The 12204-nt window shown below is 46.0% G+C and overlaps 1 protein-coding gene across 2 annotated transcripts in view; it reads right to left on the reverse strand.

The window, feature by feature from the left end:
* APBA1 (amyloid beta precursor protein binding family A member 1) overlaps positions 1-12204 on the reverse strand; it is a 225990-nt gene that overhangs the window by 19550 nt on the left and 194236 nt on the right. Inside the window, exons 5-8 of one of the 2 annotated variants that reach the window (XM_081237622.1) lie at positions 11696-11841; positions 3006-3038; positions 1917-2003; positions 876-1061 (exon numbers count right to left, since the gene is read on the reverse strand). In XM_081237622.1, the coding sequence (XP_081093748.1) occupies positions 876-1061; positions 1917-2003; positions 3006-3038; positions 11696-11841 (452 nt within the window). The remainder of the gene's footprint in view (positions 1-875; positions 1062-1916; positions 2004-3005; positions 3039-11695; positions 11842-12204) is intronic. The other variant, XM_081237623.1, reaches the window with a different exon arrangement.

Here is a 12204-nt window from a genome sequence, read left to right on the forward strand (position 1 = left end):
AGAAAAAAAAAAAAAAACAAGGCCCAGAGGGAGTTTCCAAGGCCTGTCGAGCTTTGGGAGAAGCATGATGCTAACACAGCTTGAAGCCTGGTGTTCTCGCTTGCAGTTCCAGGGACAACTGGGTAAGAAGGCTGAATGGAAGAATGGGCCCCACCTCTGTTGTACGCTGATTTCCTCTGCTGACTTTATCACCTGGAGAGATGGGCGTTAGGGATCACTAGCTTTGTGACTGGAAGAGCAGCTGGTTTTGCTAAGGAGTGAGTGGCTGGTGCTCTTGCCATCTGGTGGGAAGGGTCAGGGATGCTAACTTTCCTGTTAGGAAAGGGCAGTCCTGCACATCCAAGAACTGTCCTCCCCAAATGCCCTAGTGGCCAGGTGAGACTTGTTCGGGCCCCTGTGGGTCTGGCTGAATTCTTCCCACCCTTCTGTCCTCTCTAGTGGCTTGCCTCCTTGCCTTTCCTCAACCTCTGTCAGCAGGCCCCTGTCTCAGGGCCTTTGCACCTGCTCTTTCCTCACTCTCAACTCTACTCAGGTCTCTGCTCAAATGTCACCTCAGAAAGGACTTTGTTCATCACTCTACCTGAAAAAGCCCCTGGCCCCTCTATCCCTTGACCTAGTTTTTCCTTATCAAACCTTCCACTACCTAACTTTATATTAAGTATATTTATCTATTTGTTTTCTGTCTCTCTACAACCTTTACAATGAGTATCTTGTCTATTTTACTCAGCCTTATATCCCTAGCACTAGAACAGTGTTTGACACATACTAAGTGCTCAATAAGTATTTGTCTCACATATGATTAAGGTTCTGAGAACTAGAGGGAACCTGGCCACCCAAGGGCAGCCCAGATCACATGGAAGGGAGGCCACCCTTACGTCCTCAGATTCAAAGACGTGGCAGATCATCTTGTACTGCCTTTTTCCATCCTGGGATGGGTGGGAGGCTTCCACGTTCTCCTGGGAGTTGGAGCGGGGCATCCGCCTGCGGGCCATCAGCACAACGATGTTCCCGATGTCTGCAATGTAGGAAATGGTCCTCAGAGGGTGGTCCATCATTGTCTCCTGGAAGGCAGCAGGGAGAGGATGGTATGTCCAGTGCGGCATCTAATGACCCATGAGACAGCCTGCCACCCCACAGCCCAGCCAAGTGCGGTCCACACGTGGGAGCTCGCTGCAAACACCCTGTTGGCAGACTTACATGAGCCCGCCCAGGCCTGGGAGCAATTCCCTTGGCTTGTGATAACCCACAGCAGGAAGTGGTCTGTAGTATGTGAAAAGGAATTTCAATCATTTTACAACCAGTAGAATCTCTGGTGGGGAAGTTAAAAAATAAAAAATCTGCATGTGATGATTGGATGATTGTATTGTGTGTGTGCGTGTGTGTGTGTGATTTTAAACAAAATTTCTTAAAAGGCTAGTTTGTTCATGAATCTTCTGATAAAAACTTATGAGAGGGCTTCCCTGGTGGCGCAGTGGTTGAGAGTCCCCCTGCCGACGCAGGGGACACGGGTTCGTGCCCCGGTCCGGGAAGATCCCACATGCTGCGGAGCAGCTGGGCCCGTGAGCCATGGCTGCTGAGCCTGCGCGTCCGGAGCCTGTGCTCCGCAGTGGGAGGGGCCACAACAGTGAGAGGCCCGCTTACCGCAAAAAAACAAAACAAAACAAAAAAACTTATGAGAATTATTAGCAAACAATATCCAAGACTTATTTTTTTCTTTGATCTTTAATAGCCCCAATCCTCCCTACCAAGTCCCTTCCCATCCCCCAGCCCCCAGCCCGGCAGCAGGCACTGCATACACAACCTTCTAGCTTGTGTGGAAGCCAGCATCTGGGGCCAGCTGCTCTACAGACAAGGGCACAGTCTCCTAGTTGTCATGCTAAGCTTCACCCCCGAGGAAGGTGGGAGCCAGCTAATACCTGCGTGTCGGCATTCAATACTTTGATTCTCTGGGTAGAAATGAAGAGATCCACTTCAGTCATTGGCTGAGATTCACCTTCAGGAGCCTGAGAAGGAAAATGCACCAAGAGAAAGCTCAGTACGTTACTCTGACCCAGGTGCGTGCAGGCAAGGTTAGCTCATACACAGAGGCATTGAGACACAGTCACCAGAACAGCGATGCAGACTTCAGAACTAGACTGCCAAAGCTGAAGGGACCACACAGAGGATGACACGGGGACAGGAGTGAGCATCTCCAGGTTACAGGGAGAAATGCGGACCCCTCCTTGCTTCTTCTGCCATGGAAGCAGTAACTGTAGTATATCTGACTCCATGAACAATGGTCGTGAATGGCACTGTCTGCAAGGGTTTCAGAGCCCAACAGATTGAAGGAACAAGGGCAACTGACGCATACCCCCAGGACCTTGGAGAAGTCAGAGTTTGCTCCTGGGGGACAATGCTTACAGCAGGTGCAAACAAGGCAGTTGTGGTAAGAGGGTCGTCGTGTTCCCACATACCACACACCACAGAAGCAGTACCCACTCCTGAAGCTACCCCAGTAAGAGCGAGCCCCAATGCCTCAGTGTCCCATGGGTAGCTCATAAGCACCTAGAAGCTTCACAACCAAAAAAGCACATTAGTCTGATTCACTCAGGGCTTGATTCTGCACACGTGTGGTTATTAGCGAGTTTTCTTTTTTGCATCCAGCAATCTGACAAATCCACAAATCAAACATGACTAGAATTGAGCAGACCCAGGTCCCTGCCACGTGAATGCTCCTGAATGGTGGGCACTTGCACACTACTGCAGGATCCCTTCAGCATCCCCAATCTGCTCCCTGTCATTTCTCTGGAGTGAGATGACTAATGAGCAACAGAAAAACAGCCACTTTGGGCAACTGAGTTTTGAGAAACGTTGGCTTATGGGGCGGTTCAAAAAGAAATCTGAACAAAAACTTGCTGGATGCAGAAAACAAAAACACGAAATAAGAAAAAAGGCAAAACGTAAATAAATGGGGAAAAAAAAAAAACAGGCATAACACCAAGCTGATGAAGTTGTTTGTACTGCACCTTCTTCCTGCTTTTGGCTAATTTCTGGGCCATCTGCTTAGCATGGAACAAACAGAGACAGGAGAACAGTTAGAAAAGAATTTGCAGAGACTCAGTTGAAAAGGGAATCAACAAACTAATATTGACAGCGGTATAAAGCATTTCTGTGGGAGGAGGACTGACAAAAAAATCCCACTCTATAATTGATTTCCTAGATCAGAATTTAGTAGCTGCCAGGGGCAGTAGTAGGAAGGACATGTATTGAGGTGCTTCTTATACTTCACTGCAATTGATGTTTTCAAAGAACCAACTTTTGATTCTGTTGATTTCCTTTACTGTATGCCTGTGTTCTATTTCACTGATTTCAGCCTGTACCTTTATTCCTTCTTTTTTCTTTGGCTTTAGTTTGCCCATTTTTTTTCTAGCTTAAGAGGAAAACTTAAAGTATGGATTTTCAAACTTTTTTCGTTCCTGATATATTTATATAAGACTGTGAGCCTCCTCTGATCTCTGCTTTAGCAGTATCCCACAAATTTTGATGTTGCAATTTAATTATCAATTCATTCAAAACACTTTCTAATTTCCACTGTGATTTCTTCTTTGAACATTATTTAGAACTGTGTTCTTCTTAATTTTAATATATTTGAAGATTTCCTAGCTATCTTTTTGTTACTGATTTCTGAATTGTTCTCCCTCTTTATCTCTAGTAATACTTCTTGCCTTAAATTTGTGTAACATTAATAGAGCCTATACCTACATAGAAATGGATGTAATATTTATTCAAATAGAATAGTTGATAAAAATAGAAACTGAGGCCAGACTGTCTAAAACTGAGTTCTGGCTCTGCTACCTACTAGCTGTGTGACTTGGAACAAGCCACTTCATTTCTCTGTGCTTCAGTTTCCTCAACTGTAAAATGAGGGTAAAAACAGTATCGACTTCATAGGGCTGTTGTGAGGATAAAATGAATACAGTTGACTCTTGAACAATGTGTGCATTAGGGGCGCCAAAACCACCGCAGGGTCAAAAACCTGCGTATAACTTACAGTCAGTTGGCCCTCTGTATACACAGTTCAGTTCCTCTGTATCTACAGTTCTACATCCTCGGATTCAACCAATCACAGCTTCAACCAGTCTTGGAACATACAGTACTGTAGTATTTACTACTGAAAAAAACCCACATATAAGTGGACCTGTGCTGTTCAAGGGTCAACTGTATATACAATGCTCTCAGAACAGTTCCTGGTGCATTATAAGCACTCTCTTTGTGTTTGCTCTTATATGATTATGATGTTAGATGATTATAATCTGCCTATGTCAGGGTGCAACCTCTTGGCTTTGGTAGGGCTTGGTACATATACACAGATGTTGCTCAAACGATGGTGAGTCAATGGCCAAACCATGTAACTGCTGTGCGGATGGGGGTGGGGTACAGGGAGAGCTGCGCCCTCATATCCTTGGTACTCACCTGGTGGGAAAGCTCTTGCTCTCAGCAGCATGTCACTATTTGATTAGTGACTAAATGTGTTGTCTGTACTACCTCATCGTGGAGAAACTGGATGAGTCAGCTATCCAAACACCAAATGGCTAATCTTGGTGCACCCGGGAGACTAGGGCAGCCCCACTCCCACAGAGCCACCCCACAGCTTGTACAGGTGGTCATGAGTTCGTGGTGAACAGCCTACTCTGGAAAAGTCTGAAGGCAGCAACTGCAGGCATCATCCTAACCACTGTACATGACGGTGGAAAGACGTGCACATCTGAGGAGTGGCCCTGTGCTGATGCTGTGCCACAGATTACGGGGTGGAATCTCAGAGTTCTGCCAGGGATGCTCTGATCTGCACCAGTTATAATCCTCAAGATAAACAACTGCTGTGAGATCCTAACATCTGTTTGTCTTCTACTACCTCCCCTGAATGATATGGCAGTAATATATAAATTTCCATTATTTTTGATACCAAAACCTAATAGCTATTGGTCAAAATTCTTCACTCTCAGGAAGAGTGATCTGAAAGGGCCCTTTTCAAAGGAAAGTAAGTCTGCCACCTTACTGGAATGCCCACATTCTGTTTTTTACTGGAATGGGTGATGAGGAAGAGAATCCAAAAGGCAAACTGAGTTTCATGAAAGGCATTCTGAGACAATTTTTATGAAGCTAAAAATATTTTATGCACTCAGAGTGACACCACCTTTAAATCGCTTATGATATTCAAGTGCCCTGAAACAAATTAAAAATTTAGACATAACATTGGAAATGATGATGGGGTTGGGGTCAGAATGAGAAGCTGGAACAGCAGAGAAAGGTCTAAGAGAGCCTTAAGGCCAGCATGCATCTTGAAGCAGGGAGTGACAACATCCATTTAAATCCTTGTGTTTCATGAGACTGATTATTGCTTACCACCAGCAGGCTGTGGTGCACAGGACATACTGCAGCACTGTCCATCCTATCACTCGATCTGCAATGTGTACTGGGTATCTGCTGTTGTTAAGACCCTTTAAGTTTAGTTATGCCGGGGATCCTCCTGGCTATTCTAGCTTTTCCTTCCCCAGCTGACATTTACTGAGCACTTGGTATACGCCAGTATCCTTCTAAGCATTTCATGTGTACCAATGTAAAAGCTTACAACAACCCTGTGAGGTAGGCGCTACATTATCCTCATCTTTCAGGAGAGGAAACTGAGGCACAGAGAGGCTAATTAACTTGCCCGAGATCACACAGCTATTAAGTGGCAGAAGAGATATTCAAACCCCGGAAATCTCACTCTATATTCCAAATTGCTACTGTGCCATCTGGACAAGTTTCTCATCTATAAACTTCTAAGGCTGTCTGTAAAATGGGGTTAATGATACCTACCTCACAGGATTCCCCACTCCCTCCATTTGGAGGAGTAAATGAGATCATGTACGTGAAGGGTCTGCTACCAGTGTCAATATCGTCTTTATCAACCACAGACCTCAAGTCAGATGGGAAATCAGATGGCTTAGACAATGCTACACTGATAGAAATTTTCATTCTACAATTAAAGCATAATTTTTAACGCTTAAAGAAAATCTCTCTATAAAAGAATGGAAAAATCTGATCTTTTGGGGCAGTCTAGTAAAGACAGAATAACATTTGATAATGCATGCTTCTTACAAAAATGCATGGATCAAAAAATATCAAAACGCCATTTGTGAGCTTCACAAATGGAGAAAGAAAATGGAGACAAACACACCACACTCTGCATGGACATGAAGCAGTTTCTACGGCTCAGGCAGAATTTAGCACATCACCCCGTCTTCCGGCTGAGGAGCAGAGAATGAAGTGGGAATGAGGGTGGAACGAAGCACGGAGATGTAGTGAGAGGAAGGGAGGCGAGTGAGCTAGCTGCACTGGCTTCCCGTTTGGTTCTCTAGGTAGGGTTAAGGCAGGATTCCCACCCTGGGCTGGGGCGGGGGGCTGTCTCTGCATAGTGCACTTTTGATACTGATAGCATGTAGGGCAAAGCTCTCTCCAGTATTTTTCCCTAAAACATGTTTAAAAGAATCCTAGCAACAAGACTATCAGGTACCACCACAGCGATAATGTATTCTGCGTTCAAGTAATTGTGGAAGCTTCTGGTTAAACAAACTGAATTAAATTTCCTCAGTACAGGACTTTTCAGAGCCTTTAATAGGAAAACACATGTGGCAAATACCCAAAAAGATCTGTTTGGCAGCGTTTCTTGCGCTTATTTGCCAATGGAACCCCATCAGAGAGAAGCCCTCGGCTTGACCGCAACGTGCAGAGCACAGCTGGAGAACAGAGGCTCCTTCAGGCTGGATGATCCACCCGTCTCTCAGGCAGTGGCTCCCAAACTATAGCATACATCACGGTCTCCTGGAGGGCTTATTTGAAAACAGATTCCTGGTCTCTACCCCCATGAGTTTCTGACTGGGGTGGGGCCTGAGAATCTGCACTTCTAACAAATTCCCAGGTCCCACTTTGAGGACCATTGCTCTAATGCATTTCTAAATCATATGGGAAGCTTCCTGGAAGGATATTACTACTTCTCAAAAATTAGGAACAAAGGCAGAAAGAATATATTAGGGAGGGTGCAAAGATGAAAAAAAAAAACTTAAAAAAAAATGGCAGATGTCCTGTAATTCTGCTATTGCATTCAGATGCACCTTATTTCTTACATTTTGGTGGATGGAAATGTCTTTTAATTTCAGGTTCCTCAGCCTGCCTTGTATTACTGTTACCTAAACACTCTTCTTGGCTCCCTTATTAAAATGCATGTTTCTCAAGGTCAAGGAATTGGTTGATTTTTATCTCCTAAGATGCCTATCACAGGATCCTGCATAGGGACAGTTTGCTTTTTGAGCCAAATTCATCCCTAGCCAAACCACAACTCCAAACTCGCCTCCCATTTTGGCAAATAAACCTATACATTCTTTGTTAAATTAGGAAAATCATAATTCTTAAGACTCCAAGTGTAAATTCAGTATCATTATTCAATTCCAGTCCACGGTTGGTGCTACGTGACAGGCACCATGTAATGGATGGACAGACCAGAAATTAAAGCCTGCTTTGAAATGGAAACCCAAACATCAGGTTCAGTGCTTGCTCAGAAAGAAAGCACCAAAAACACACAGCCACAGCTGGACTCCTGGTGAGGTAGGTCTCACTGGCATCCACATCAGGTCAAACAAACAATGCAGGCAGAGGAAAGAGAGGGGCAAGATGGGATCCCTGCGGGGAGGAAGGGAAGAAGGAATCGGAAAAAGAAAGGAGGAAACTCCTCTGTCTCTGTGCAGGTGAGAGCACCAAGCCAGGAATTACTCATCAGTTTGTGGTGAGGTTATTACTGAATGGACTTCCAAGTACATTTTTCCCCCTTCCTTCCTGGATGGACGTGGCTATAAACTCTGCAGCCTCATTCTGTTCTGCATGTCTCCAGAGGTGGCCCAGAGTAACTCATTCCTGAAAGGGCAGCCTCTCTTTAGGAAACAGCATGGCACCACCTCCCTCAGAGAAGGGAGCTTGTGTGGGCACCGCAGTGCACGCTCCCCTTGAGACCACCCGAGTGATCTGGAGAAATGCGCTCGGCCCCTCGGTTCCCTGTGCACGCAATGCAGTCTCTGTGCACGATCCTGACGGTAACTTTCTAGGGGGTGTGGAAATAAACCATGGGTTCTAGACGCAGCCTTCTCCACCTACAATTTGAAAAAGCGTCAGGCTGGGTGTAAAGGCAAACAATCTGACAGGCATTTAAATGGATGTAAAAGGAACATGAGGCAGAAAATATATAATGTTAGGCAACAGTTCCTTCAGATGCAAGAAGCACATTGTGAAACGATACTTATAAATGAAATGCAACCATTTAATCTTACTACTCTATAATGAATTCCTCACACTAGAGTAATTTGCTGTAAAAATAAATATATGTTTTCCAAATGCTTTCTCTGCTCTAGGCAGGTCTAAAATGGATTTATAATCAGACAGCCTCTGTGTTGCCTGTTCTGATTGACAAAGCCATCTAATTTTTTGTTCAAATGACCTGTGGAACTTCTGGATACCCATCCTTTGAAGATTCAAAGTAAGCTTTCTGGTTTTTCATTAGGGAGCTGCACTTTAAAGAAGGGAAAAAAACACTGTCAGAAACCACTGTGGAAATCAGAAAATGCACAGAACACTTGGCACTGGGCAGGATCTGGTACTGGGATGCGGCGTCTTTCCTAAGCGCTGCTCTACGTTCAGGTGATGTGTCTGTGCCTGCTCTCCCCTCAAGGTCACTGAGTACACATACGTGTCACAGGGCAGGGGAAAGACAGAGAGACTCTAGCTGTAGGAGTCAAGGGGACCTGTCAGGAGGCCAGTAAACAGAACCTAGGAAAAACTCATCTAAAAGCAACATGCAGTTTTTGGTCTCAAGGGTCTTCAGTACTATCTGGGGGTGGACTGTTGCTTTTTCTGGAGGATTCATCTGAATGGGCCCTGGTAGTGTTCCTTGACAGGGAAGTGCTCTGGCATTCTGGAGGAGATAAATCTTTGTCATGTGGCTCCGTTCTGGACATTACAGGGTATCAAAGATCTCTGGTTTTGGCCACTAATGCCAATATAAATGTCCCAGACACCGTGACAACCAAAAGCACCACCCCATTTCCAAACACATGGTTCTCTGACAGGGGGTCCCTGTCTGTCAGAGAACCACTCTGGGCCCTTGCACACCCACTGACCCTGGGGGAGCTAACAGTACCATTAACCTGGGAAACTAAGTGCTGGGTTAAGAGTTCAGCTAAGTTACTCCACGGTATTACTGCCTCAGCATCCATCTGGTTTGGCCAAGCAGCTTGCGTGGGCCTTAAAATGACATTAGCTCCTTCATGCAAGCAAATGCTGTGGAGAGCGGCCCGCAGAGTCACATGCAAATGTAAGCTCCTGAAAGGACCCCCTCGATGGCCCTTGTGAACAAGTCTCCCCCTGCCTCCCAGGGCCTTCCCCGTTGGTGCCCCTTAGGTAAGACCCCCATGGAGCTCACCAAAACCCCATTTTGGTTTGAAGTGAACAATCCGGCCTTAGTCTGGCAACCTCAAAGCATTCCACCCACAGACCCCAATAAAGAAAGGCTTATGCCCAGGTCCTGCCTTGACCTCCCCACGTGGCCCCTCCAGGTGTGCAGATAGTTCCTCCAGGACCTGTGAGTCATAAACTTCTCTATCTCAATTTCTCTTGTGGTACTTTGCTCACCATCTGGCACTCTGGGGGTTTACTTAGCAAATGTTAATGTAACAAAATCATAACATATTTGGAAACTGTGGGACGGGAGGGGTCAGAAGTACGTCCCTAAAGACTATGTTTTTAAAGTTTTCTGCTCTGTATGAAATAAGGCAGGACAATGCCTGAAAAGCAGCTCCTTCTCTCAGAGAGGTTTGTGCTTTCTTGTTCTGAACGTTGTGCCTGGGAGATACTACATTAAGATGGAGAAGGCTGTGGGGACATCTGTGGGTATTAATGTCACCTCTTTAAGATAACGGAGACAGTGAAAAAGAATCAGGCCAAGCTTGGCTGGGCAGCTCAACAGGAACCTGATGTTCTACCAGCAGCATTACTGAGTCTGAAAGATGCGGAGGGCAGGAAGGTCAGCTTGATACATTGCCAGGGAGTTGTCTTGCTGGGAGTCGCAGGATAAGATGCATCTCTGGGGGTAAGATGTAGCTGTAAATTACTCTCTGGCTTATCCATCCTACTTCCTAAAATGTCAATAATATTATCAAAAGTTGCAGTGTGGGCTTACTGTGCTGTGATGGGTAGTGAAGGGAAGGGCCAGCGCTGACCTTGTTTCATATTCAGGGCATGGCACAGCCTGCGCATGTGAATAAGATGGGAATCAGCCCCAGAGGACCAGTAGCACGGCCCCTGCTGTGTGACCTCTGTGACCTCTGTGGTTGCTGCTCTCCCCTCCCTTGGGCTTTCAGGCAGCATCTCACCTCTCAAGGTCTCTCCGCACTCCTGTGGCCCTTAGTACCTGACACCCCTCTCTCCTCCTCTGGCACCCCCTGCACATGCGCTGGCTTGGTTCACTTCTCATTTGTGCTGCTGAGCTTGAGGGTAAGGATCTCACTTTATAAATCACTATTTTCCCTCCCTCAGGAGACCTTGCACAGCCTTGCACACATAAGTGCTCAAGAACTATTTTTCCCTTGATGGAGACAGTAAGGACTCTCACGTACGGCCTTCTACTCGTGCTTCTCATCCCACATGCCACACAAAGCCCAGGATGGAATTTGGGGATGTGTGAGAGAGAAGACATGAAAAAGGGACTGGTCCCTTGAGGAGGGAGTTGATTCTGACCAATGGACACCAGACAGAACCAAATCTGGGAAGTCATAACCTATTCCAACTCACTCGAAACACCCGGCTCTGATTTCAATGGTGATGCAATACCTGTGGCTCTACAGGGAAACAGCCTCAGGGGTTCTAGGTGCTGGTGGCACTTAATGGCACTTGAATTACATGATGGCACCATAAGGGTCCCTGTTGCCCTTGGCTTGTCCATGGTTCTAGGTGGCACTAGCATCGTGGTGGAGATTCTAGAGCTCTGCATTTCTATGGGATCAAACCAGTTCTGGCTGGTTCAAACTAGCTGTGAATGATTTAAACTAGACATAAGTGCTTCTTCAGGGATCAGATAGGCTCGCTCCTTTTAAATCTTGATAAGACAGATTCAAACAGGTTATGACTGGTTTGCACTGAGTTACCCTTGCACTGACTTGGTTCAGACTAGCCAGGGTAGATCTGATCAAATGGCTCGTTTTAGGTGAAGCAAGCTAGTTCAATCTAGCTTGAACAGGATCAACCGGTTCAAATGCAATGACAGTTAGTTGGAACCACATTGTATCACGGACGTTTTAGTCACTGGTCTCTAGCTGTACAAGGAAATACAGTGATACAGCACTCAGATATTATATTGGAAATATAATACTTAAAATGTTATCCTTCCTCATCTTTTCAACTTTTCAAAGCTTATCACTTTTTCCTCAAGACTGGCCATTAAGAACAACCATACTTTGGAAATCTTTTTTCTGTTTAGAACTGTTGGCAGGTACGTGTGTAAGCACTGCCTGCCATGTCATCTCAATCTCCTCTCCTCTAAGCTCAGGACATGAGGTGTGGGGTGACCACTACAGCCGGCTCAGGCGCCCACATCTGCCCACCGCCCCCCTCGGAGCACACGGTGCCCCCTCACCTTGATCCTGCTTACTGCTTCCTGGGCCTGCATCATGCGCACGTTTTTGGAGGGGGTTTTGTCTGAGAGAAGCTGGGTGGAGCCAAGGTAATTGGCAGCAAAAATGATTCCATCGATCAAGTCCTCAGGGTCACAAGGTCCAGGAACTGTAACACACAGAGCCACAGTGGTGAGTGAAGCCACCCTCTACCCCCCGATCACACCACCTCTCCCCCGCCGCTCACCTCCAGCACAGGTGGGCCAGTTCCAGAGACCCCTGAGCAGGTGCATCAACCTGCGAGTCTAGAGCATCTCTCTGGTCTACCTTCACTCAGCCCTCATTTGCAAATAGAAGGAACAATTTCTTCTTAGAGAAGCTTATTTCAGCCAGTCCATTTATTGTGAGAAACAATGTGAATATTTATTTAAACATGAAACATAAAATTCAGTGACAAAGGATGTTGTTTTGCCTGTTAGACTGCGAGCTCTTTGGGACAAAGAGCATGTCACAGTCATCTCTGGCTCTCCTG

This window comes from Mesoplodon bidens (assembly GCF_964165515.1).
Source record: "Mesoplodon bidens genome assembly, chromosome: 6".
In the NCBI taxonomy this organism is placed as follows: Eukaryota; Metazoa; Chordata; class Mammalia; order Artiodactyla; family Ziphiidae; genus Mesoplodon; species Mesoplodon bidens.